The sequence below is a fragment of the Nomia melanderi genome, chromosome 11, assembly GCF_051020985.1.
Source record: "Nomia melanderi isolate GNS246 chromosome 11, iyNomMela1, whole genome shotgun sequence".
NCBI classification, from domain to species: domain Eukaryota; kingdom Metazoa; phylum Arthropoda; class Insecta; order Hymenoptera; family Halictidae; genus Nomia; species Nomia melanderi.
The window spans coordinates 16,751,702-16,779,348 of NC_135009.1; the positions used below are offsets into that span (position 1 = coordinate 16,751,702).

At 44.1% G+C, this 27,647-nt stretch overlaps 4 protein-coding genes and 1 long non-coding RNA gene across 17 annotated transcripts; 2 read left to right on the forward strand and 3 right to left on the reverse strand.

Annotated features, from left to right (window-relative positions):
- Window positions 1-53: 53 nt before the first annotated feature.
- Window positions 54-19,322, reverse strand: Pten (phosphatase and tensin-like protein). Of its 11 annotated transcripts, none has more exons than XM_031993792.2 (11): window positions 17,873-18,545; window positions 16,783-16,918; window positions 16,491-16,707; window positions 16,259-16,388; window positions 15,910-16,188; window positions 15,675-15,820; window positions 15,419-15,582; window positions 15,059-15,340; window positions 14,770-14,956; window positions 306-398; window positions 54-217 (listed from the first exon to the last, which is right to left on the reverse strand). In XM_031993792.2, the coding sequence occupies exons 1-11, from the start codon at window positions 17,953-17,955 to the stop codon at window positions 198-200; spliced, it is 1,737 nt and encodes a 578-aa protein (XP_031849652.2). In that variant the 5' UTR covers window positions 17,956-18,545; the 3' UTR covers window positions 54-197. The 11 variants fall into 11 exon arrangements, 10 of the variants coding, with proteins under 10 accessions (XP_031849652.2, XP_031849654.1, XP_076227990.1 ...); XR_012999656.1 differs by lacking the exons at window positions 54-217; window positions 306-398 and adding exons at window positions 4,774-6,475; window positions 7,191-9,746 and having other exon boundaries at window positions 17,873-18,541; XM_031993794.2 differs by lacking the exon at window positions 306-398 and having other exon boundaries at window positions 17,873-18,543.
- Mettl14 (methyltransferase like 14) lies at window positions 2,430-5,496 on the forward strand. 3 transcript variants are annotated; one of them, XR_012999659.1, is made up of 6 exons: window positions 2,430-2,785; window positions 2,881-3,057; window positions 3,432-3,749; window positions 3,983-4,365; window positions 4,428-4,729; window positions 4,838-5,496. XR_012999659.1 is itself a non-coding variant. In XM_031993798.2 (5 exons), the coding sequence occupies exons 1-5, from the start codon at window positions 2,729-2,731 to the stop codon at window positions 4,663-4,665; spliced, it is 1,173 nt and encodes a 390-aa protein (XP_031849658.1). In that variant the 5' UTR covers window positions 2,430-2,728; the 3' UTR covers window positions 4,666-5,496. The 3 variants fall into 3 exon arrangements, 1 of the variants encoding a protein (XP_031849658.1); XR_004236649.2 differs by having other exon boundaries at window positions 2,431-2,785; window positions 4,428-4,748; XM_031993798.2 differs by having other exon boundaries at window positions 4,428-5,496.
- A 1,297-nt stretch (window positions 19,323-20,619) lies between the features above and the next one.
- LOC116434894 (no mitochondrial derivative) lies at window positions 20,620-22,335 on the reverse strand. The gene is made up of 6 exons (XM_031993799.2): window positions 22,180-22,335; window positions 21,813-22,055; window positions 21,550-21,751; window positions 21,254-21,450; window positions 20,943-21,121; window positions 20,620-20,857 (listed from the first exon to the last, which is right to left on the reverse strand). The coding sequence occupies exons 1-6, from the start codon at window positions 22,333-22,335 to the stop codon at window positions 20,710-20,712; spliced, it is 1,125 nt and encodes a 374-aa protein (XP_031849659.1). The 3' UTR covers window positions 20,620-20,709.
- A 7-nt stretch (window positions 22,336-22,342) lies between these two features.
- On the reverse strand, window positions 22,343-24,144 carry LOC143175051 (uncharacterized). The gene is made up of 4 exons (XM_076371893.1): window positions 23,980-24,144; window positions 23,484-23,669; window positions 23,129-23,339; window positions 22,343-22,464 (listed from the first exon to the last, which is right to left on the reverse strand). Exons 1-4 carry the CDS (start codon window positions 24,029-24,031, stop codon window positions 22,440-22,442), a joined length of 474 nt encoding a protein of 157 aa, XP_076228008.1. The 5' UTR covers window positions 24,032-24,144; the 3' UTR covers window positions 22,343-22,439.
- On the forward strand, window positions 23,371-26,236 carry LOC143175053 (uncharacterized). Its single transcript, XR_012999661.1, has 3 exons — window positions 23,371-23,444; window positions 24,861-24,988; window positions 25,494-26,236. It is a non-coding gene; the product is annotated as an uncharacterized LOC143175053 (long non-coding RNA).
- The last annotated feature ends 1,411 nt before the right edge of the window (window positions 26,237-27,647 follow it).

A 27,647-nucleotide genomic window follows, 5' to 3' on the forward strand; every position in this document is an offset into this window, starting at 1 on the left:
TTCCATGGTGCCTCGGTTTTCGGTAAACGATTACCACCGATCCCTACCGATCCACGCCGATTATCACGGGTTTAATCCGCCTATCCCATTCGTCGTCGCGGCCGTGTTTCCGTCGTGGAGCCGTGCGACGCCGACGTGCCTAACTCCCGGTTCTCCGTCTCGTTTGCCCGCTCCGGCTAACACGCTCCGTGTACCATTTATGGTACACGCGGAATTTCTGTAAGGAAACATTCGTTGTCAGACATGTGTCAAAGAACGTGGTACGCGTCGGAACAGGGGAACGCAAAGAAATAGTATGAAAATACCTGGAAAGTCGGCGGAAGCTTGAAAGTAGCTTAATCTATCGGTTAACGCGTTAAGCGCCATGTCAGTCACTGGTGACCGACGCTGTTGAATGACTAGAAAACAATCGTAACGTATAAGATGATCGATGTGGAATGAAGATGTTAACTAACTTGATGATAGCGTGATGCTAACATTGTAACGCTGAGTAGTTAATAATCGTTCCTGCTCTCCTTTGCTATGAAAGGAAAGCTCTATGGGAAAATATGCTTAAGATGCTCGTGGCACTGGTAGCCAACCTGTTAACGCCTTTTTCGCTGAGTAAACCTAGCACTGCATATTTCAGTGACTCTTTAATTATATCTTCTTCAATCATTATGTAAATCATTATGTAAAGTATGGCATTACAGCCGTCAGAAATCTGTGACACTAGTAGCAAACCTGTTAACACGCTACATGTTTGAATGCCATAGGGTCACCGGTGACCACAGCCAAATCAAATTACTGTAGTCCACTTGATTAAACCATGACTGTTTGGAAACATTTCTATTTCTAGACATTCAGCTAGATGAACCTGCAACGATGACAATGCAATTCAATCAAATGATTTTACATTATAGCTCTTCCATTTCCAGTATTATGCTCCATGGAATCGTGCGGCGTTCAACGTGTTAACGAGTTCGCTACTAACACTTTTTCGGTGACAGTCTCGTCTATTATAATATTCCCTTCAATCTAATAAACCTTCTAAACAAAACACTAAACAAATCAAACTGAAACGAGATAAATAAATCGATGAAAACGAATAAATAAATAGAGCGTCATATTAAGCTGTAATCGAATGAACTAACGTCGACGTGAACCTTAAAGCGAGAAACCAAGAGCACTTTGGACCGCAAAGGGTTAAAGGGTGTCGTCTATAGTTCATCAGAAACTTGAACATTCCCAGCGAAAGACTTCCGAGTGCAAACAGTTAATACAAATTGATTTCACATAAAATCGGCATCGTTTTCTGAAAATTAGCCGGCACGCAATGTGTTAAGGTTACCAGCCCCCGGTCACGCTCCAGCCGTGTCGCCCCGCGCCCGGCTGTCGTCCGCCTCGTCACGTTCATTTCCTAGCGGCGCGAGTCGCGCTTTCACGCCGCGCTCATTTCTTTCGCGCCGCTCGCGACTTTCGCTCTCGATGCTCTGCGCCGTCCCTCTCTCCCGGGCAGCTATGCGGCTCGGCCGAGTAACCGATCGCGATTCGAAACAAATCAGAACAATTACAACCGACCACTCGATGCGTTGCGACGCATATTTCCTTTCTCGCCTCTCTCTTCCTCGACGGAGGACGAAAAACGAAGCGAAAGAAAGCAAAGGGGCGTTTCGTTTACCGTTCATCGCATACGGGTCCGCTGCAGACGCTGTCCGAATGAAATCCGAACTTTTCCTGTCCATCGTCGACGTTTTGGAAGATTGCGCGCGGTGGAACGCCATGACGCCATTAGTCGCACGGTGCGTCGCGAGGGGCAGCACTGCAGCGGTCAAAGCGTGGAATAGGTATCAATGTAGACCTGACACGCGTTGTATTTTAATACGGTTTCAGGGATTCGACGTGACCGACGTACTTTTGCAGTGTTACGTAGTTCCTTTGTTCACCGTTTTGCTGTTCAGTTTGCTAGTGTTAGGTATTCTTGATTTGAATATTGGAAAATAGATGTGCGGTTTATTTAACTCTTTGAGGAACGTCGACATTTTTGAGACGTGGAATTTTTGTATTCAAGGTATAGAATTAATAGTATAAAATGTAATTATTCGCATAAGAGACTGATAGCTCCCTCTTTACTCTGTATTTCAACGTAATCTTTGCTGAGGATTTTGAATATTTCGAAAAATCCGCAAAGGGTCGATACTTAATACGTTCCGTGCCACGGAAATGTCGATTCTATGTTGCTTATAAATTATATCGATCTTTTTAATGAAATATTGACTTGCATACGTCTCGATATTGTTTATATTTTTTATTTTCTTACAGAAATCCTACCATATACGGTCCACGTGGCACTGAACCTATTAATCAGCCTCAAAAGAGAACACTAATCAGTAATCTGTAAAATTCGTGGGTAAGGCAGTTTGGAGAACCGCCGAGAACGACGGTATCCCGTCTACATTCGTACTGTCTATGACTATATCGAAGTCAGGGATAAGGTCGTAGTCGCGTCAGACGCGTGTTGTTATTCTCTTCGCGTTCCATAGTGAGCGATTCGCTAATCGTAAAAGTTTCGAAGCGAGTGATCCGGCCCAGAGAATTAGCGCTTCGACGTCGTGTTCGCGAACGATTCCCTCGAACCGGAAACCGCGTTGCATCGATGCGCCGAACGACAAGCGGCGAGCGCCAAGGAATCCCCGCGACACATGAAATTCTGCCAGCTGTTCTTCGCGGAGGAAACTTCTAGTAAGCGATGCTTCAAACTCTCCGCGAGCGTTCGCAGAAACGGAAGAAACTGCTGGCGCAAACGGTGAGGAAAGATTCGCCGGTTAACTCCGTCTCGCCACTGTCACGTTTTTAAGGTTATGGTTCAGCGGACACCCGATAAAGCATTTTTCCTCGTAGCTGGGGGTCTCCAGCGTGGACGAGCTGCGACAGATTCTGGGAACCGATGTGGACGACTCGCAGAGAAAGCGTGAGAGGTCGGTGTCCGAGAGGTCGGTGAATGGCGCGAAAGATTCGAAAAATGACGCCGCGCCGACCGACGAGATCGTTTACAAGGACTCCTCGACGTTTCTCAAGGTACGGTTGCTTTACGTTTAACCCTTTGCGGATGGAGATTCTATGAAATATACGAAACCGTCAGCAGATGAAGCTGAATTACCTATCAGTTGCTTAACCCCTTAACACGTTAAGCGCCACGAAAATCTTAAGCGTTTTCCCATAGAGTTTGTCTTTGGTAGCAAAGAAAAGTAGGAATACTTATGAATTGTTCGGCGTTGCAACGTTTGCGTTACACTATTATCAACTTAGTTGCCTTATTAAACATTTTCATTCGACGCCAGTTATCTTGAGTTACAATTGTTTTCAAGTAATTTGGAAGCTCCGGTGATCACCATGGAAGTCAACGTGTTAATCTTAGCCGATGGAAAAGTAATCGAGTCGAACGGTTGCAGGGTACACAATCGTCGAATCCTCACAACGATTACTGCCAGCATTTCATCGACACTGGCCAACGGCCGCAGAACTTCATCAGAGACGTGGGTCTCGCGGACCGATTCGAGGAGTACCCGAAACTGCGCGAACTGATCAAACTAAAGGACGACTTGATAGCGGAGACCGCCACTCCGCCCATGTACCTGAAAACGGACTTGCTCTCGTACAATTTGAAAGAGCTGAATTGCAAGTTCGACGTGATACTGATCGAGCCTCCTCTCGAGGAGTACCAGCGTACTTGCGGCGCGACCAACGTCCAGCTCTGGAACTGGGATCAAGTGAGTAGCAACGGGGCGTCCGTTGGTCCGACACGATTCGATTAACTTCACTGTACACCGTCCCGCGGGCATAACGACCTCACGGAAGTTATGTTCCGCCAAGGAAAGAGGCCAATAACATCAGGCCCATCGTTATGACTAAGTCACATGCCGATATGAGTTCATCTCGAGCTGCGGCATGCCCAACTCCGTTGGGCAGCGATTATACCATCTGTACACCGTCCCGTTCGCAGATAATGGAACTGGACATCGGCGAAGTAGCGGCGAACCGAAGCTTCGTGTTTCTCTGGTGCGGCAGCAGCGACGGTTTGGACATGGGACGCTTCTGCCTCCGGAAGTGGGGTTTCAGGCGGTGCGAGGACATTTGCTGGATTCGCACCAACATCGACAATCCCGGTCACAGCAAGAATCTGGATAGCAAAGCCGTGCTGCAGAGGACTAAAGAGCACTGCCTGATGGGGATCAAAGGGACTGTCAGACGATCCACCGACGGAGATTTCATCCACGCCAACGTGGACATCGACCTGATCATATCGGAGGAGCCGGAGTACGGGTCTATAGAGAAGCCCGTGGAGATTTTCCATATAATCGAGCACTTCTGCCTCGGCAGACGACGGTAAGGAGCTAGACGAGTCGACGGCGATCGAACGGAGCGAGTATCGTATCGGTGGTTCGCAGGTTGCACTTGTTCGGCCGCGACACTACTATCCGGCCAGGGTGGCTAACCGTGGGACCCGAGCTGACGAACACAAACTTCAACGCGGACCTGTACACCAGCTACTTCGCCAACGGCCAGATCACCACAGGTTGCACCGAACGCATCGAAGCTCTCAGGCCGAAGTCTCCGCCGCCCAAGGGCAAGGTCACCGGTCGAGGAAGGGGCGGATTCAATCGAGGACGAGGCAGGGGAAGGTAGAGCGCGGAACGACCGGTCGCGCGCGACGCGGCCCGAGAGAAACAGAAAGAGAGAGAGAGAGAGAGTAAGAGAGTGTGACCAAGGTGAAAAAGAAACGTCCGCCGTTGCTACGATTCTACCGTAGAAAGAGCTTGTACTTTTCTTGTATTGTACGATATTTCTTACTTTACAGGTTGTAACGCCGCCTCCTTTCGAGAATACCGCCATGCTTTGCCGAGTATTCGAAATCGTCCGATTCGCCGCACCTGACCACTTTGACCGTCGATCGAGACGCGTCGATTGAATGAATTTAATCTAAACAGTCGTGAAATCGGAGGCGAATAGTTCCGCCGGCTATTCCGTTCTCGCGATCGTAGGAAAGGCATACACCGTGTATGATCGTGTTCCGTGAACGAACGAGGTGACGTTCTTTCTTTTTTTTTTTTACTCCGCAAAAAGTTCTCGTTCTCGGTGTGTCGGGCGGCCTAACTCTGTGCAATTCGCCGCGTACGCGACACAGCTGGTGTGCCTGTAATATTTTGTAACACAAGCTCTACACAAAGTGTTGTTTCTAAATAAAACTGAGTGGTGTCGAAGATCGTCGAGAAGGAGTACACACACACACACAACAGATTAAACGCGCGCGGCGTGCCTTCGATCGCGAGCGAATTACCATCGAACGAACGTGCGTTTTTCGCGTACAATTCGAGAAAGTCTTTCTAATCGATCCCCCTCGGCATCGATCGTACAAAACACCTTAAGTATACGTACTCTTAAAAGGCAAACGCTTGAGATCCGGTCGTGTTACTTTGTACTTTGTTCGTTGAGAAAATTAAAATTTTCATAAATAGACGTTGCGGTAGTCGACTACATTTACAATTTCTATCCAATAGCACGCGAAAACTTAAAAGCAAATTTATTGGTCCCAGTAAAGCTTCCGGACGCAGGAAATATCGCCTCGATAAGCGTATATTTTCTTCGCTTCGTTTCTTTTCGTTTCGTTTCGTTTCGTTTCGTTTCGTTTCGTTTCGTTTCGCATCGCTTCCTAGCTAAGTCGCCCCGACCCTCAAGGGACTCGCAGAAGGGTCGAACAAAGTTCCGCGGAAACGTGGTTCACGCTCGAGTTTCGAAGAAGGAGACCGTCGAGTATCGTTCGCACGGATGAAAGGGTGAAAAGGTGAACAGAAGCTGGTCCGTTGAAACGAGTAAAACGATCTACAATGTCTACAAGAAACGGAGAAGGTTCGAAACGAAGTTAAACGTTGGATCGGAGTCGAGCGCGACACGACCATTGTTCTTGGTGTAAAAAAAATCGTAACGACACGCGTGTTTCGACGACGCGTATCGAGAATCTCGATGAACTAAAAAAAAAAAGAAACAAAAGAAAGTCAAGTCGGTAACGCGTGTGGTTGGTACATTAATCGTCGAGAGCGAAACCAAGCGAAGTTCCAAGGCGAACGCGATCTTCCGGAATCGTATCCGTTTTCGCTGTTTGTCCGCTCGTGTCGTGTTCGAACGCAGGTGTTTGTATGGACGCGCTGCGTCAACGAAGATAAACATGTATCTTACAAACGATAAGCATAATTAAGAAGATAAAAATGAAACGCAACAACAAGCTCGAAAAATGATATCCCAGCCGCAACGGGGAGAGGGATGCGGCGGTTAATACGTATTGTACGTGCGTAGCGATGGACTGGCAGACGTAGGCTGAATTCGTTGGTTACCGATCGATATCGTGTACGTGCTGTCAGGTGGACCGTTTCTGAAAGGAGTTTAGCTCGGATCGATCCATGCCGGAGTTAGTTTCAAAGTCACAAATACGTCGACTCCCCTGTAAGCAGAGTCAGCGTCAGTTCGTGAAAAAATCTCATTCGCAATTTGGGGGGCGGGGGTGGAGGGAAGAGTTCGAGTCGCGAACGCGAAGAAGGGCGCACGCGACCAAAAGCGGGACACGCCGGGAAGGAGAGAGGGCGGGGAGAGAAAGAGAGCGAGCGAGCGATCGGTGGATTAATCGACAGTCGCAGAGATGCTACCCACGTCACGTTTCCTCTCGTTTCGTTTCCACGTTTCTCGAGATTCCGCGCTCTCGCGTTCTCACCTTTCCTTCTCCCCTGTTTTCCACGAAGCTGTCCTTCCCAGGACGAGAATCCGTCGAGACTCGAACATGGGAAGGAAGCTAAACCGACAGTTCTCCGATGCTCGACGTTCAAACGAAAAGAAAGAAAGAAATAAAAAAAAAAAAAAGAAGAACAAATCAAAGAATCGAAAGCAAAACGGTCGGTTGGAAGGGGACAAGTTTGGACAGTTTGCTCGCATATAATTATCACAGAGAAAATAATGCATCTTATTTATATTTTCGAACATTCCGCATGAAACATATAAAAGTTAATCTTAAAAGGTGTCACTTATAAAACGGTATTCGTGGACTCCGTACGAGAAAAAATACGTTCGAGAAGCGTGTACGTATCGCGCGGGCTAACGATATCGCGCGTACGTATTGCTATTATCGTTCAAGGGTTAAAAGGAACGTATATTAGTAAGTTTACCTTGGGTTTAGTTTTCGGCGGGTGGAGAACAAAAACAAGAGACGAAGGATTGCGACGATCGCCCGGTGGACCGTCGACGTTCGAGTTCGACGATCCGCGAGCGCGATGTAATTAAAAACTCTTCGAACGAGGTAAATTTACTAATCCGTTTGGACGACTCGTAATCCGATCGGTTGGCCCGTTCTACTCTCGCGGAGACTATCGCTCGCTCTCGCGTTTCTTTCCTCCGTTTCCGCGGCTCGATCCCCGACCGATTCGTTTCTTCTTCTTCGTTCCCTCCCTCCTCCTCCTCCTCCTCCTCCTCCTCCCCTCCTCTACACCTTCTCTATCCGTTCCATCCCTTCCCGGCTTCGCTCAATTCTCTATCCTCTCGTTCTTCTCGTCGGTTCGTTATCTCGCGAAGGGTGCCTCGTTCCGACAACAGAAAAATGGAACGTAGGGGTACGCGCGTTATTGAACTTAACTCGAACCCGTGGGAATGCGTTCCTTCCAACACATGCTATCGACATCCTTACGTGAATTGCGTACTAACGTATTTATCGTACCGTAAACTAACTCTAATTAAATCCATATTGTTACGCTGGGAAGATCACGTCCGCGAGCGATGAGGTACGTCCGATAAGTCGCTCGAGCGAACAACACCGTTCGTCGCGAAGCGTCCAGATTCCATTTTCTACTCGTGCTCGCTCTCGAGATCGTATCCTCTCTCTCTCTCTCTCTCTCTTTGGAAGGACTCGGTTCCGGGCGGGGCGTGACGCTAAAATAATCATGTCCGTCGATCGTTCGCCGTCGCGCCAGCCGAACTCGCTGGTCCGCCGAACGTTTCTCTACAACGGGACCTGAACAGTTGAACCGCGCGATGGATCTCGGCGGGACGCGGATGCTCCCAAGGGAAATCGGTTGTCGCCCTACGCTTTCGGTCGACGATCGCGTCCGCGATGAAACGGTCGAGTCGCTTCGTCCTCCGAACAATCGCAACCTGGACCCAAGCGTCTCCGTTTCGTCGTGGCTCTCGCCGCTCCCCGCGAAACGGGACCCGGTTTTGCTCGCTCGCCGCGAATTCGCTCGCTTCGTGACACATCCCGCGCGTTCACGCTCATTTTACATACATATGTTACACGCTTCCGCTTCGACATCGGCTCGACCGAGCACTCTTTTCGCAGTTGTCCTCGGTTCCGTTATAACTCTAGGAACATCGCGCGCTCTCTTATACTCTCGCGGCGCCCGCGATCCGAATCGCGGACGCGGGTTCTCGTTTCAACGAACGCGTGATCGCGAGGGGAACCCGACGACGACCGCGGGACGAGAAGGGAAATCGGGCTGTCGCGGCGCGATGCATCGAAGAAATCGGTAAACTCGTCGGGAAGGACGGTGTCTGCGTCGGCATCGGCGTCGGCGTCGACGTCGGCTTTGCTGTCGAGCACGTCTCGCGCTCCTCGGGATCCTCCGTTCCGTGCGCTCGGCAAACCGTAGCCATTCTTCGGAGAGGTACAGGTTTATCGTGAATCGGACGAGTACCGATAACGGCGACGACCCTATCGACGCGACGTTTCTCCGTTTACAGCGTGCACACGCACTTCGCTTGGCCTGATACCAGGATTTTTGCTCTAGCCGCGATCGCTATCGTCGACGAGCGTCATCGCTGTTATCATTATCGTTCTATTCGTTACCGTTGCCGTTCGGCGTGCTATTATTGCAGTCGTAGTCGCAGTCGTAGTCGCAGTCACGCTTGCTATCGTCGTCATCGCCGCCGCTGCCGCCGCCGCCGCGAATTTACGATCTACCGACGTTACGAAAATACCTATTCCTCTTTGAACGGGATACGATTCCATCTGGACGCGTTACCTACGAAAGACAGTTTCGTCGATCGTCAACCGACCAACGCGATCGCTCGGGCACGGCTGATGAACACCCTGCGACCGCGTTACAGACGGAACTCTACTAGTTTCTCGAGTTTAACCGATCGACGGCAGAAAAACATGGAAGGAACGTTACATAGAACGTATTTCGCGTGCGGGTTAACGTCTGATCGTCGATTCTCGACGATGCCGGGTTGATGGTAACCGATGATACACGAATCATCTTACATTTTCGCTTAATAACGAGAGAGTGAGAATGTCTGTGTATGTGTGTGTGAGTGTAAAACAGCGACATGCTAGAGAGGGAGAGAGAGAGTTAGGGAAAGGAAATGGGAACGAAGAGGGTGCGGATCAGTCGGAAAGTCGGAAGAACGAAATGGTAACACGTGTGGAGTTGAGAGAAAAAAAGAGTGCTCGAGTTCCGAGACGATTCGTTGGTTCGGGGCATCGTTTCATGCGACGTGACAGCGTCGTGGCAACGTTCTATGTATCGTTCAGCGAACTCCGGTCGAACGACGTAACGGCACACGCGATACAGTCGATACAGTTGGTACAGTTGGAAAACGAAAGTTCGCGCGGTACCAAGGTAGAAAGGTGGTGTTCCCATGTATGGATGACTGGCGATGAACTCACAAAACGTCTATCGTTCCTCCGTTCGAGAGAAGGCGGTACCGGCCGACTCGTTGGTCCATGTCCACTAGAAGTGAACAGACACACAGAGACACAAATTGGTCAGTTTGGTCAGTCGTCGTATACGTTTATCGTTATAATTCGATTCTACGTTTAAGAGGATGTAAAGACAGCAACGTGTACAATACGGTGGAGGACGAAGTGACCTCTCTCGGTCGAGTTCCGTTTCTTCCCGGTCGCAGCCCCGTTTCCGCGGCGTTTCGATTCTCGCGCGTACGAATCCGTTCGACGTCGATTTCGGTTCCACGGCCGATTCCGTCCGGTCCGTAACCGCTGAAAACGCTCGAGCGGACCGAACGCACTCCTGCCTCCACCGTGTACAGTTTTCCACCGAGCTTTTCGACGCGTGAACGGCATACTGTGCGCTACGCCAATGCATTCTCGCATGCAAAATCAAGGAAAGAAGAGGACGGCCGGGTGCATCGCGGTACCTCCGTCGATCCCGGGGGAACGGGCCGCGAAATCGTTCGAGCGGTTACGTGACTCGAAGAGGGAATTAAAGAGACCGCCGTGAAACGATGACTTTGAGGGAGCCGGCGGAAAGAGCGAAACACGTCTGTTTCGATGCATGCGACATACACGTAATTCGACGTTTCGGAAGGACGGGACGTTACGACGCGTCGCGAATGACGATTCGCTCGACTCTCGCGTGGAATGCGAAGGAGTATCGTGTCTTTTGTACGGTACCTCGAAATTTTCCTGAAACCGAGAACACGACGGGTCGTGTTTCACTTGTTCGAGAGCGGCGGTAATCGAAAATTTTTCTGCGAGCCAGATAAACGGGGCAGGGGATCGTCGGATCAAGCGTACCGGGAAAACTGTTCGACGATAACAGTGAAACTTGGGTGTCGCGGCGCGTGGGAAAACGAAAATAGAATACACTACGAATACGCTACTTTACCATTCGGATGTGTATGTCTATGCACATATGGATAAATTAAAGTATATGTTACAGGTATGTATTCATAACGTAAAACTGTATTTGAAAACCGTTGACGCTTTATTAGCGATAATTATAGTAGAAGTAGTAGTAGTAGTGGTAGTAGTGGTAGTAGTAGTAGTAGTAGTAATAGTAGTAGTGGTAATAGTAGTAGTGATAGTAATAGCGGCAATAGGAGAAGTGATAGTGATAGCAGTTACAGAATTAGATATCTCTATAAGTGATACTGTTGAGGTAATAAAGCAACAATAACACTTGCAATAATAAACATAACGGTAATAGTAATATTGATACTAGTCGCAGAAATGAAAATAATAATTGTGACGGTGGTGATGATAATGACGACGATGGTGATAGTAATAATAATAACAACAACAATAACAACAGTAGTAGTATAGTAGTAGTAGTAGTACTAGTAGTAGTAGTAGTAGTAGTAGTAGTATTAGTAATAGTAGTAGTAATAGTAGTAGTAGAAGTAGTAGCAGTAGGAAGAGGAGTTGTAGTAGCAGTAATAATAGTAATAGTAGTGGTAATAATAATAATTAATAAGAATAAATGTATAACAGCAGTACACTTAATAATGAGAAGTATAATAGTATCACAAAATAATCGTTACACAATACAAGATAGAAATGGTGTGTGTATCAATTTTACATATTCCAGACGAGTTATAAAAACTTGCAAAACTACGAGTATCAACTATTAACATGCAACGATACTCTAATCAGGATAAAGTTAAATCGTATACGGCGTTCGATATCAAGTTTTCATGTACCTAACGGTGTAACAAAGGTTAACGGTGGCGTTCGAAATATCCTTACCGTGAACTAGAAAAGTGGTCAGGCACTTTGTTCTTTCTTTTCTTTTTTTTTCTTTTTTATTCTTTTATTCAACTTCTATACTCATGCGTCCGTTCGTTGAAACGAAGAAAACTGTGACGCGTGTTCAAGCGCTACGGTCTAAAACGGATAAAAGATTCGAGAAGGAACTACGGACCACGCGATACAGTTTTCGACGAGTACTCGAAAAGCAAGCCCCTCGCGTTTCAAAGATAATCCAAAGTTGCTCCAACGTTTTCGTTTTCTTTTATACACTCGCAGAGAACGACGATTATCAACGTGTAAACGCTGTATCGGCGGCTCTAGGGACGCACTCGCTGACCGGGACCGGGACGCGTTTATAATCTTTCGCATTATTTTTCCAATACGTTCACCGCCTACCACCCAGTTCGAAAGCGCATAAAAATTTCACTTTATCGCTCGTTCCGAGAACGGGTTACTCGAAGAGAAAGAACCAAAAGGAACAGAAATTTCGTGTCTACCGATCTTTCGGATTGAATCTATAAGAAACGTATGAGAAAACAACGGGGACGTTACTGCTTGCAATTTGAAAACTCTATCGCGAGAGACAGAATGCCAGAAAAACAAAGGCGGTGAGGGGCAGGGGGCGAAGAGAGGGGCAGGGGGGGAGAGGGGTGTGATAAAGAAATGCAGATTAGCGTGCACTCTTGATAGATGGGCTGCAACGAAGACGAAAGTTACGAAAGAGAACTCTCATTATAATTGAAACGATAACGACCTACGACTCGTATTATCGTGACACGATACCCATGTACAGAATTTGCTAATTGACTGTGTACAAAGTAGCGTGCGCGACATCGAATTACAATCGGAGAAACGAATTGCAGCGAAGAGAAACGCGTCTGTTTCGTATCTTCGTCTTTCAACGGACAGTCGCCTTTTCTTCCTTCCATCTTCGTTCGGCGCAACGTTTCGTTTGAAAATCCCCACGCGTGCGATACGGATGATCGCTTCGACGAATCCACGAGACGAACGACCCGCGAAATGTCCGTTTTAAGACCGCTTCTTTAAAACGGAATTTTACGGTGTCGTTGGATGTCCGCGCGTATCGACCGCGGGGATTTCATTGGTAATTATACGTTGTTTGGCGAAAATTGTTTCTGCCTGCGCGAACGGATAAGAAGAAAGAAAATGGCGAAGGTAAGGGGAAAAAGAAGGAAGAGAAAGTAGAAAGAAAAGAGAAGAGAAGAGTGAAGAGAAGAAAAGGAAAGATCTAATTTATACTCGATCGCGTGACTTTCGAATGTTTAAAGACAGACCGTGGTTACGTTTCATCGCGATCATATTGTTTAACATGATACGGTGTTGGTAGTTTATTCGAAACGAGCTGTACCTTGGCAACGATACAGAAATCACAATTGAACAGACACCGAGGAATAAAAATTTCGAAAATTGCACAGCCTGTTGACATTTAACATGGTTCCGTTAAAACGATCGAAATAATGAAATTTTCTGCACACGCGAACGTTATCTTACAAGGTTCGACGATAACCGTTCGCACATCTACGAATTCCGGAAATCAGCTTCGCCGTTTCCCGAATCAACCGACCGATGAATGATCCAGAGGAATACAGAGAGAATCGGAATATATTTCATTCGTTTGCCCGCGCTGTTCGCTACGCGATCGAGTATGGAAGCTCGATCGACGGAACCGATAGACGAGTATGTATGTACATAGGTAAATACATACAAAATGACCCCGCGCCGTTTGCTGCTGCTCCTATACTCTTATTTTTTTTTTTTTCTCTTACGTTAGTCAACTGTTTCCGCAAACTGGTTTTATCGCACAACTTCCAAAACAAAATACTAGTTTTCGTACATAGTACGTCATTTATATCGTATAAAATTGCGTTCACGCAAAACTCGACGATTCACCTCGATTTCGATGCTAATAATTCTCTTATCTAATATAACATTCGACTATTCCGTTACGGACGATAATAATAAAACGATCAACGAAGCGAAATACTTGGAGAGAATTGAATCAGAGAGAGAGAAAAATAGATAAACCGTACAGAGTAAAAATTACGTCTAACGTGGGTGTGTACCGAAAATAATAATTATCGTTGAAAGTCATATAAGCAGTCGAATTCCTCGGACACTTATCATTTATGCAAAGAATAAATAACATCTGGCAAACACGCTACTAAAGAAACATGCAATGTCTCGGTTGCCGAGTTTTTTTAGCTTTCAGTCGGAACATTGAATGGAATCTTTAATTGCGATATATGACGCGTCAATATGAAAATAATCCGGCCGTACGCGATCCTTAAGGACAACAACGCCCTTCGAAATTAAAATCAATCGTTCGATCGACACGAGAATCTTTCTGTTAAACAGAAATCGAACGAGTCCCTCGACTGGCTCTCGCGCTATAATACAATTCTTTTTTTTTTTCTTCAAAGACTCGGCCTACGAACAAAACTGCCCCGTCGGATTTGGGGGAGGAAACAGAAAACAGGTGCGCGATGTGTACATCGAAAGTTCGTGTGTTTTCTTTTCTAATTTTCTTTTTCTTTTCTTAACGAAAACAAAAAGAATCATCCGTTAGATCGCGTCCTCTAATCGGGATCGTTACTCGAACACGGTTAACGCTGTGTGTGTGTTTGATTTAAAATATCTACGTTTTCCAAGCGACATCGATTCGATCTACGGTACATGTACAACGTTGCTCACCGCCGAACGGTAAAAGTAAGAGTCAATGCATTTCAATGTGGTCGAATGCTTGGCATTTCATGCTGGCATAACAAAAAGCTAATAGTACAAAATGTTTATCTTCATCGTAAACTTGTAAAGCTTGAATGCCAGTTCAGAGAACTGAAAGTAATTTTAAGTACAAAGCTATAAACAAAACGTGTGTGTGTGTGTGTGTGTGTGTGTGTGTGTGTGTGTGTCTGCTTGTGTGGATGTGTGGTACGTGTGTATATACATCCACGTGTATATGTATATACGTACACATATGAATATATGTATATATATGTATATATATATGCACACACGTGAAACAGTTACTATTTACTATGTGTCTAAGGTAGCTGAACGTACGAGTGCCGAAGAACATTTGACGTTACTAGTGCTTTGTCGATGGCTACTTCTACTTTTTTCCCCTCGCGAGAGTAAACCTTTTGCAGTTTCTCTGAGACTAGCTCTTTGGTGGGTACTAACGTGTGTACGGCTACTGCTATGTGTAAGGGGATGGTGATTCACCACCAGAGATGCAGAGGACTCACCAAATTCCCCATCTTCATCTCCGGTTGTATCCCCAGTCGTGTCACATTCGCTGCTGTCCACTTCACTCGATTCACTGGGAGTTTCTTGTCCTCCCATCCCTATTCGTATACCCTCCCCTGTTCTGTTTGCCGTTGCTGGCACAGTTTGGGACATACTACCGCCCACTCGATGCATAAATAAGCTAACCTGCAACATTCGAGCGATCCGAATAAAGTATTCGCACGCATCATCTATTTGGTGGATATATGTGTATCCAATAAAAGAGAACAATTGAACATCGGAACGTACTTTAAAGTCCGCACTGTAAGCTTTGTGATGTTTATCCTTATGTGCGTTATCCAAACCCCATTTATCTATACTTAAGACGAGTGTAGCTGGCATAGGTCCGAGGCTTGCCAATGATCCGGTTCTAGGCTTCACGTGCGGCATTACCATTGGCAACTCCATAGTCGTGCCATCGCAACTCAATGCCCTTGTCGATCGATCGATCGGTAACTCTCCGTTATCGTATTCTGGCGTAAAGCAGTCCCGTACAAAGAATGTATTGAACCAGAAATGAAACAATTTCTCCTACAGATAAAACAAAGGAATCGGCTGTTTGTCGTTCCAATGTGGCGGTACGTAATTGAAATATATAGAGACAACTACCTTTCGCTTCATTTTTGGTCTATTAAAAAAATCCACTCGTACGTCCCCTGTTAACGCGACGCTATGTTTCAAGGGGATACAGACAGTCGATATTCCTTTTCGTACTTCTACTATATCCGAACTGAATATCCTCTCTTTCGATTCGGATATCACACAATGCAAATCTAAAACACAAGACTACACGTTATCATATCTTGTATTATTTCTCGTCCAGTTTCTAGGGGTAACTAATACGTTCAGTCATGTGTAAACTTACATCCCTGACCTCCGTGAAATATAGGTGCTGGATCTAATTCTATTTTCCGCAACAACAACTTCACCGGTTGATAGTTCAAACCGTCCTTTACAAGAGTGGCATAATAATCGACGTACCTTCTCTGGGAAGGTATCGTTACCCCCTTCCTGAGCAACGAATAACGGAAGTAAATTCTTTTTTTTTTTTTCTATGCAAACGAGAGATAACATTTACCAAACGTTGTTACCATAATTACCTATCGTGCGTCCTTTTAGTTCCATAATAATTAAGAGCTTCTGTGGCTGTGTGAAATTGTTTGGTGTGAAGAAGGTAACAACAAACCATTACGCCTGTTCGACCTTTACCCGCTTTACAGTGAACTACAGCTACGTTTTCTTGGTGCTCGGAAAGCCATTGGTGGACGTCATCGCAAAATGGTTTTATTTGATCCAGCATCGGTGGATTGTGATCATCGAATGCATAAGTAGCTACCCGTTGTTTAAACTTTTTAAAGTCGTACGTCCTCTCTGAACAGCTGAAAGTCACTTTATCATTTCAATTGTTCTATTCGATCGTACGAGCGTAATGCAAAACTCGAAACTTACAGATTGTAAATCTTATAATGGTCTTTATGCCTGGACTCCAGGAATTTAACAACATCGTCAATATGATTTCTATAAACCCCTTCTAATTTTTCAGCGGGGAAACCCATTGCTATCAAGTTATCCCTGATATCTGTCGTCGGTAGTAAACAATTAAGGAATGCACAAATAAAACAGTTATGCTATAAATTTAAAACAGTTTTCGAACTATTGATTGTTATAATGAAAAGGATACATGTGAGATCAAGATCAAAACCATCTTCTGTAAACCGTTTGCGACGTTTGCTCACGAGTCCCTTGATGCGGTTGGTCATTTTCATATTACTGATAGTATTGGCCATGCTCGAATGACTCTGTTTTAAATCTTCTGCCTCGAGTCTAAAAAGTTCAGTCTCCGCTTCTTCTTCACTACACCTTTCTTCTGCTTCCTGCTTTTCAAATAACTTTTTAGCCTGAATAAAACAAGGTATTTACCAATTATCTTATCCGTTGCTTTCGAATTGCATAATTAATAGAGTTTAATGTACCTGTGGCTTACGAGCCGAGGCGTCACAAGAGCCCAGTTTTGGTCCTCTTTGTTCCTCCAGACAAACATGGAGGGGTGTTACTGGGGCTGAGATGTGCTCTGAGATTTTATTATTTAGCCTGCTGCCTGTAGGTCTCCTGCAGGAAAAGCATACACCCATCAATTCCCAGAGCATCTGTGTCTTGTATTATCCATTTCATCAGGCTTTTCTTTTTTCTGTTCGATAATTTGCCAGTAGATTACAGTTCGGCATTAGTATCACCATGGCAATCACCAACAGTTCAATGCAACTATTAATATATAATGCACATAAAAACAGCCATGGTAAGGTCTTAACACACTGCACGTTGTGATATATAAACAAACACCATATGCACGTATGCTGGAGTTTAATAACCGATCATTATGAACTTCCACAGAAATCTTGGAAGTGCTAAGAAAGGCAGATGTGATATATTTTCACGCACCATTTAATCTACTCCTTGGAACATAAAGTACTCTAAGCTTTAAGATTGCTTGTCGTTTGGACCAATGTGAAACAAAAGGACATTGACAAACAGTCAACAAATGTAACAGATGTAACGCGAATACGAACAACAATAGACTCTACAAATATTTCTGCAACGAATAATACATTGTACGCAAACACTGGCAGGTGGCAAAAAAATCACGATCAAGGTGAGGAGGGAAAAAAATGAAAATAAACGTACATATCGATTTGAATGTAAACGTTAAATGCAATGTTGTTAAAAAAGTGTTTATACGAGTACTGTGAAAACTGTTCCTATCGTTCAAAGGTGAAATTGAAATAAAAGAAGAAACGTGCCAGTATTAATTTGAATGTTTCACAAATTTACTACCGTCTGAAACCTCGGGTTTTCGATACTATTAAAAAAAAAAATTTATATATACATGTACACATATACATACACATATACATATATATATGTATTCATATATACATATATAACAATGTTGAAGGAACAATCGCAGTAAAAACGTAAAAGAAGAAAAACAGGAAAGAAAATAAACAACAATTTTCCTTAATACATGTTCACTTGGTTACGAGTACATTATCGAAAGAACATTACTCGCAAGAAAACGCCGTGTAGAAGCGTCGAAGAAAAGTTAGGTTAAGCACCGTTTGTAGAACACCACAGAGGCCACTTAACATCACATTTTCATGCCAGTTTCACTGATACACCGTTCGCGGTCTTCTTAATCAAGAGTTCGCATGACATTTGCGGGTAATCTGCTCGAGATTTCAAATGAGCTGCTCGAGACACCATAATACATTCGTAACATAAAGAACCGATCTTTCCTTGTAGTATGTAACAGAAAATTCAGAGCAATACTTTTGGAGCATGTTCAACTGCGGTTCAACACAGCGGCACTCCCAATTACGGTGAATTTCTAAGAAATAATAATAATATCCAGAAGAGATTCTGAGGAAACCCATAGAGTTTGTTCTGTCTAACTTGTTTGGAATCGGCAACCTTTCGTTCGATCACTTTAGATGAAAAGTAAACTCGATAACAGACCTCCATTCATAGTATGATCACGTTCCCGTGGTACAATCGTGTCATCGTGTCAAAGCAATAACTCGGGGTTGATCCATCGTTCTATCGCGAGAGTGAAACGGTCTGCGGAGAGGTGATCCGTCGAGATGCATGGAACCCGTACGGATTCGCATACACGCTCGGAGGGGAAAAAAAACAACAGCAATCCCTACGTTATTCCCTTGGTTTGATAACGTAGGTAGAAGCGTAGCACGTAGGTATATAGGTATACGCATACGCGATACGCACACTCACCAACAATGCATAGAATCATGCACCGCAGGTGTTGCAGAGAACAGTCCACTCTGCGAACGAACGCCACGATGCTCTATGCAGGATTTTACGGATGATCGTACCGGAATCCGGCTGCTGCCGTCGTTCTTCTTTTCGTGTTTGCTCGCATTTCTTCGACGAAAGGCCGACCGAACGGAAATCGACCAGGGAAATTAGCAGTAGCCGTGTTTGATTAGCGAACGTGTATACTCTTTGCAAACATCCATTTCGAGCACAATTCCCATCCGATATGAAATCGAAAGTGTTCCGCGGCCACCTTTATCACTAGGAGCGCCATTCACAATGACGCGTTCGTACCGCTCTTGATTGTGCTTCTTTCTGTTGCCGCGCCGTTTGATTAATGCGTTTACCTCCGCTCCTCAGAATATATTCTTCTCTGTTCTCGTCTGTTCACGGTGTGCCTTCGACTTTGCGGCCTTAGCTCACCGGTCAAAAGGAGAAAGAGAGGAACGGCGGAGGTTCGCGGAGGCTTTGTCCTCCTAGAAGTTTCATTCCCGGAAACTTTCGCTGCTACTGAGACGCTCCGTCAGTATCCTTTTCTTTGCGCATGCGTCCCCTCTTTTTCCCCATATTTTTCCGCTCGCTCTTTCTTTCCTTCTTTCTTCCTTCCTTCCTTTCCTTCTTTCCTTCCTTCCTTCCTTCCTTCCTTCCTTCCTTCCTTCCTTCCTTCCTTCCTTCCTTCCTTCCTTCCTTCCTTCCTTCCTTCCTTCCTTCCTTCCTTCCTTCCTTCCTTCCTTCCGTCCTTCCGTCCTTCCGCCGTTCTTTCTTTCTTTCTACTTACCGATTGTTCGCGCCGAATCACAAGGATTAAACTTCTTTCCCCTCGAATTGTGCAATCGATGCAACTTTTTTTCGTGTAATCAAACTTTTTTAACGATCCCATTCTTCGCGCGTATTTGTCCGCCAAATCCTTCGGCCGCTCAAGTTCGATCTATGAAATGTTTCAAATGCGATCGTATGTTTCTTAGCTATCGGAAAATTTCACGTTCAATTCTTCACTTTTTATTAATACGGGTCGACTTCCCTAATAGTTCGTTTTAATTAAAAAATGTGTTTGACACTTTGCCTTGACCATTTTATATTTACAAGCTATTTATTCTTTAAATTGAACAACACTTAGTAAAAAATGTAATATTTTTATGGTATTCGGAATTGTAGATTTCTTAGATTCAAGGGTTACATTAATTTGCATTAGTTCAATTGAATTATTTCGCAAATGAAAACGATTTTAATCTGGTGGTATGATACCACTTCTGTGCAAATAATTTAAACATTTAATTTTAATTAATCTGTACAGTTTTAACTAGTATTGGTTATACTAAGTTTAAGTAAATTATATATCAAGTTTGAAAAATAAATAATTTTCTATTAACCATCAAGTTTTACGCATTAATTACAAAGATGCGAGGAAAATACTAAACTGGTCTGTCTTAACAACACGTGGAACTATCCCTTATTTATGAGATACAGTTATGACTTAGTCTGTATATACATAAATATGGATATTTATACACATCGGTGTAACAATGGTATGATAGACTTTACAAAATCTTAAACAAGGTATACTGATTATCTCTTGAATCGCGTTACTTCGAAGGACATACTATACACACGTATATACCTCGACTGGTACAAAGGTATCCTCAGAAAAAATGCGTGTATCCAGCGTACTAAAATTGAATCCAAAATACAAGTAGAAATAATTCAGTAAATTGTAATCACGAAAAAGAGTTATCGGAAGCTTCTGTCGCTTTTAATGAAATCTATCACGGTAGATTTAATAAAAGTACCCTAAAATTCCTTACAATTCTCATTAGTATGACAATTCAATTATATTCTTAATGCGGCGAAATGTCTGAATGTATTTCGAAAATTTTCGATTTTATTGAACACACTTTATAAGTGATGGTAAATGTAGTGTCGTTCTAGAATAATTAGTTTTCATTTTGATATAACGGAAATAAAATTATAAACATGACTGGACGTGAAGCTTATTACAAAATTATATTTTCCTAAGTCTCCCTCTAAAAGATTTAAAAATTCAATATGAACAGGTAACCGATATTTTTCTCTTTTTAATCTAAATCTAGTTTAACTGCGCTCAGGGTACCCGTATGTATTTTAGATGTTTTCATCTTCTTATACGATGTGAGGAGATCTTCCATAGTAATAGGTCGAACAGCGTCATGGTATTCTTCATCTTCGGTACTAGTATCCATTTCTCTGAAGTAAAACAAAGAAGCAAATTAAAATTATAAATGCAGTGAAAATTCCATGATTTGTGAATCGTAAAGAAAGGAGTATTAACTGTGTATGAGTACGTAGATAATCCCGAACGCGATAAACGGACGCGTTCCTACAAAGTTCTTGCAAATCAGAACCAGAGAACCCCTCTGTCATTTTCCCCAATTTTTGAATATCCACATTGTCAGCTATTGGTTCATGCTCCAATATCAATTTCAATACTTGCATTCGTTGTTGCTCATTCTGAAACGTATATTCAATCATTATGAATACAATAAATGAACAAAAGTTAATACTATCCATGTATGAATATGTACGTTACACATGAGAACGTTCATTCATCAATTAAGTCATATTTGCATAAATTTTATTTACTGGCAAAGGAATATGGAAAGTAGCCGGCATACGCCTAAGAATTGCTCTATCCAAATCTTGGGGCCTGTTGGTTGCACCCATTATTATTACTGTGCAAGAAGGGTTTGTAATTAATCCATCCCACAGGGACATGAACTGTGCCTTCATCATTGCAGTTGCTTCATGATCTTGGGAATTACGTGCTCTTAAGAAAGAATCTGCCATAAAAGAAAATAAACACATAAGGAATAATATAGGTTGTTGACAATGCACTCATCAAGAAACAAATTGGTAGGTTTAATTGTTTTAGAACAAACCTATTTCATCAATAAAGATGATACATGGCTGAAGTTTCACGGCAAGAGAAAAAACTGCTGCAGTTAATTTCTGGCTCTCGCCGTACCATTTGTCGGTTAATATGCTTACATCTAAATTAATGAAACGCGTTTTTGTTTCTTTAGCCGTTGCTTTGGCTATCATTGTTTTCCCACAGCCAGGAGGACCGTGTAATAACACTCCCTAGAAACAAAATTTGTATCAGAATATAGTTGTTTAATAATGTGAAGCATTGAATATATACTTTTGGTGCTTGGGTCAATTGAGAATCTTCAAATAATTCTTTTCGTTGTATAGGTAATATAACTGTTTCTTTAAGTTCTTGAATCACATGCTCAAGGCCTGCTATGTTGTCCCATGAAACTCTAATGTCCTTAGGATCCACTATGTGATTGGCTATCATCATTTCATAATCTGTTAATTGATCCATGTCTACTGACCGCAACAGATTGTCCGTTTTGGCCAATTTCCGTAATTGTTCACGTGCCTACAACACAATCAGGGATATGCTCATATTTGTAAGGAACAAGTCCATAAAGTAAGGTTATTTTCTGAGGCGAAGAGGTTATATAAGAAGATATCTTATTTTGTAGAAACTAATGAATGAACACCTTTTTCCTGGCTTTCTTTTTTGCATTGTTTGTGGGATCAAGTTGATTCATTATCCACTTCATACTAAAAAATCCAACGGCAGCAACAAAAGATATCCTTGCCATAAGCACGAATACTTCGGATCGCGAATATCCAACTCCATCCGCGACATTCATCGTTCGACCCCTTTTTATTTAAACTTTAGCTAACAATCAATCTGCCTTTCCCGATAAACACTAAAGCGTGCTTCGTTAATTTAACACGCCACTGGGGCACGTTCTCAAACTTTTAACATGATGGCTTTACTGGAACAGAACAGTCGCCGTAGTGGAAGAAAGAAGAAAAATCGGGAGTTTGCGCAGTCCGTTCGCAATCATGGAAGATATAAACAATATTAATACAAGATTTCCCGCGTTAATTAAAATCAAACTTAAAATGGCTCTTAAAAAACTGTAATGTCACCGTAATATACCAGTCCCACGTGCATAAACGTGTGTAAGTACTTACGTATTTAAATTAGTGGATTATAAATTATCCTTCTTTCACAGTTCAATCAGCTTGCGTATCTCAGACGGGTTTTATTTCCGTTTTATCGTAAGAAATGTTACGACTTCGTTTTCAGAAATATAGCTGAGAACTACATCGCCAATTCATAACGTACTTTACAGAGTTTCCTTCGATAATTTTACGTAAATTAACATAACGATAAATTAACCTTTCAAATCAGTTGCAATACTCGACATCACGAATCACGAAAGAACGTAAACACGTATGTAATAAAATGAGAGATTGTATATTGTAAAAAAATAGTTTATTTACAAATAGAAATAATATAAAATGGACGGATACATAAATCTCTTCGTTAAGACTGCTCTGAATACAGTTTGGTGTATAAAATCCTAATCTGTCTCGATAGAACAAATTGTCTTATGTGCTATTACAAAGTAGTACAATGATACTAACACTTACAAAGAAAATACATAGATTGAAACGCTGAGCAGCAACAAAATTACTGCTGAAACCGAGGACAACGTCGTTGCTTCGTTGCAAGAATCTTCCGAACAAGAGCATTCTTCCCAATATACACCATTAGGATGAACTCCCCAATTACAAACACCCGTGACTCCTGTACTAGCCACCGAGGAGCATCGGCGGACCACCTGTCGCCATCTACCGTTCCCTTCGAAAATTATTCCACATAATAATAAGTACAGTGAAATCAGCGTGGTTAATTTTCAATGAACACAGAAAATTACAACGCACGTTCAGCACGAACAGAAAAGAAGTAAGTGTCACGGTAAACGTTCCAACAGTGTAAACTTACAGATGAAGCCACGTGGACTTTGACGCGTCTCTTTTACGCAAAATGTACCAGGCATCGGAGATTCCTCGCTGTTGCACTCCACAGCGATATTCTTGTCTTTGTCAAACTTTTTATATGCTCCGCATAAATCCTCGCCTTTGGGATCAGTGTCGCTGCTGCATAAATAACAGCGGATCGCATCGGTCCCTAAAAGTTATGCGAACCAAATGAAGAATTCTACACCTAAGTACTCATTTTCATAACCTAAAACTGTAGGATCACTACAGACTTTTATCTGAGCAACGATCAGAGAAAATTAATCACCGTGACTTTCATTCACATTCTAAACAATAGTCCAACATCCGTTGCAAGTGATCAATCGAAAGAATCACGAGAAATAAATTTCAATACGATCTCTGTTTACAAGACAGCGTTCACGAGAGTCCTCACAGAAAATGATTTCCCCGTCCCATTCGATAAAGCGATCGAATGGACGAGTTTAAAAATCGTTGCTTACCTATTACCATAAACAATAACAACAAAAATGTGACACCCGCGATTGCGTTCATGGCTACTTTATCGATGAACTCTAACGTAACACGATCACCAGCATTTATTGTGCTTTTACTCTAACGTCATCCATTGGGCGTTGGTGGCGTGAGTTTAGGCAGTAATTTCCCCTACTCGGCTTCTCGTCTCGCGTGCTCGTTTACCAGTGTCGTACGTACGAGCGTGAGAGCCACGGTTCGCAGGCGTAATTTCCTAAATCGGAACCGTTCGCCGTATAACGTTCAAAGGGATTATTTGGAAAATATTTCACGTCTCTGATACCGGCGACGAAAGTAGTCGAGGCAGGTGCAAAAGTCGTAATGCCACGGTCGCCATCAACGCGCGCTGATGGCTCGAAAGTTTCACCATATTTTAGATCTTTTAAGAACAGCGGAACAGGAGAAAGAAGGAACAGGGGGCTCTGGCTTAGAGCCGCGTTTTTAAACTTCGTTACTGGAAACTCCCGGTAGACTACCGTCGTTGCCGGTTCTTCTTTGTCGCGTCTCTCAAAGTATAAAGAGAGCACACCGGAATAAATGAATCTAATAAACTTTGCGGAGGCACGCGGACCTTTTTAGGACTCGTCCAATTTTTCGTTCGTTCTTGCTCCCGAGCAGTTCCAGCGTTAGACGAGAATAGACATTTATCCCACGACCTTGTTGCGTCACGGTAAGACTTTATTTAATTAATCGATAATGATTGCTCGTTAATGAGCGAGCGACGCGTGGAAACGAGAGGTGCCAGCGAACACGTGTCACTTTCGTATCCGTGGACCGGTTTTCGATAATTTACAATTTATTAGGAACTCCGGCAGCTAACGGACCAATCGATACGATGTTTGTCTTTCAGAGCTTTTATGGGCACCCCTGAATTCCTTCCTACCTCGTAGATGCTTGCATGGAAATGCGCACGTTATACGGATTTACATAGGCACATCGATTTCTTGCAGGGAAATAACTTATCGGATCACGCATAAGGTAAACGCACCAACAGTTGACCATAAGAAAAATTGCGTGAATAATGGTGAACGCTTGCCTCTTTATTAAATAGACTCTTTCGATGATACATATTTGATGGACATTTTTGGAGATTCGATACTTAGTTGGCCATTCTTTAGAACGAGAGAGCAATGGGCCATAGGTTAATTAGCACTTGACCACTTACAGTGAAACCAAAAACACTGAAGCTACTTTAGTATCAATGATTATGATGGATTACAAGTAAAAGTACAAATATAAAAGAGGAAGTTAATTCCTTGCTGGAAATTGTAGGTACAACCAACGTCAATTAAGTAAATTATCATTTTCTACGATGATTCAATTCGGATAAAAGTATTTCAGAATTGAGTTGGTAGATACCTCAGTACATCTATTACCTCGGGAAACCTTATTCTTTAAGTTTTCCTGAAAAATGGTCAACCAGGTGAATTACCGGTGTCTACCTTATACCGAAAGCAATTCACATAAATTTCCCTGTAAGCAGATTTCGAGCAAGGAATCCCCCATTTCGAGAATTCGAAGTTGACATTAGAATAATTCTTTGAACGAGCTCCGACGAAACGAAACGCAGGACCGCGGGAATCCGACTCACCGAATCCCAAACATTTGTGGGAGAAGATCGGCCCGATGAATTTTCAAAGATCCCCGGTCGGCGACGGTTTTAATGGAAACACGGACGAAGCGGCACGAGATATCGACACGGCACGGCGCGGCCGAAATATCTGGCTAGGCGCGGAGTCAGCAAGAAGGGTCCCGCCGATGTCGAGACACGGGAACGCTTTCCCGGCGACACGTAAATAAGAGTTCGAAGGTAAAGCGGTTGGAAATAAAAGTAGTTTAGATCGAGAGAAAAGTCGATATGTACCGGAGGAAACTGGTGTACGCAACGGTCGCCGTGTCGTTCCGCGTCGCCGTGCAACTTCCCTTTTACACAGGCCCCATTCGCGTTCCCGTGCTAACGGAAAAGTGTTTTTAGTTATCGCGCATGTACGTGCACACGGCAAACGCTCGCGGAAGCGCTGACCAGCGCCGACTTCGGCGAGGAGCAATCCGTTCGGGGAATCCATGCCGGGCTAATGAAAAGAGACTGCAGTTTACACGCTTCGAGTCGACGAGTACGACGGGAATAAGAAGCGATCCGGACAATAAGAGGAAAAGGGCACCGACTGGACGAGATAAAGAGGAGGACCAAGCTCGTCGGAGGTGGCAACCGTAGAGAGTCTCGAGAGGAGGAGACCGTCTCTCTTATTCCCGAGTCAGCCGGTGTTTCTTTCGTTTCCACGTGAAACACACCGAGCACGTATCTCGTTAGCGAATCATTAGCAACTCTTCTCGTGCTGCAACTAGTGTCGCAGGGAATGCTCGCGATTCATTTTATTCTTATCGTCTTCTCCCTTCGCTTTCTTCCTCTATCCACGGTTCCTCGTCCTGCGGCCCCTCGAACGGATAACATTAACGGATAATTCCTGTACTCTCGGCTAACCGAGTCTTACGAGATAGAACGCAGTACGGTTACGCGACTGTAAAGCATGAAATATTGAACGCGATCGGCCGTTATCGTTTATACCGTGTCTTTGAAAGCCGGCTGTCCTCGGGCGGTGTTCGACGATTTTCGAATATCGAAAAGGTAAACCGACGCGTCGGCAAGAACGCCGCGACAACGACGCGACAACTCCGCGGAGAATAAAATTACACTGCGGCTCTCCCGTTCTTTCGTGTTCTCGTTCGGAAGCACGACCCGTCTTTACGGTCTTGGCGTTCGTTCCGCTCTCGTCCGTCCTCCTCGGCCGCCTTTGGCAAAAGGTGGGCTCGACTCCACGGCAAACAACGAGACGATAACTCAGCACTGACATTGGCACCGATACTCGAGGCTGTTATCGCGTACGCGACCGGAGACCGCCGCAGGTGCTGTCTATCCGCGGATTCCTAAATTCGTAAACCGGAGGGCATCGCGTAATCGCGTCGCCTCTATTCCTCGGTTCCATTGACGCGTGTATGGACACCTACGTGTGACAGATAGAACCGTTGCGAACCTTCCTCCACAATCGCGATCGTTCTCGCAGGATCTCGCGTCGGTATCGACGCATTACCGCCTCGTGTGTCTCTGATTCGCGTTGCACACGCATGCACAGATGAAACGTCGATTTATTGGCGTGCGTTCGAGTCTCGCGCGCTTCTTTCGATCGACAGTACTAAATAGCCGTTTCCTGGATGAAACTCGATAACTTGGAAGCATGAGTGATACGGAAATGTTTCAGACAGAAGTTTTTTGAAGAATTTTTGTTACATTATAGGGATATTATGAAGCTTCTTCAATGACGACGCATAGTTTGCATTTCGATTCCAACGTCGTACAAGGTGGAACCACCGATAGTTGAGTTAAGAACAATTTTCGACGCGAATAGCGAACGCTCCTTTATTAAACGGAGACTCCACGCGTGGCAGTGCTGCTCGAAGTTCTTAAGTGATATAATAAAACGAACGATATCTATTAGGAACGCGTGGGAAAGGTTTCGCGAGCGGAGGACAGCCGAGCTTCTCCGGGCAAAGTCGCGCGAAGGAAATTCGAATTTATAGAGCCGACGATCGGCTTTCCGTAAATATAATAGAATAAATTCCGAAAGTTTCGGCGCCGGGC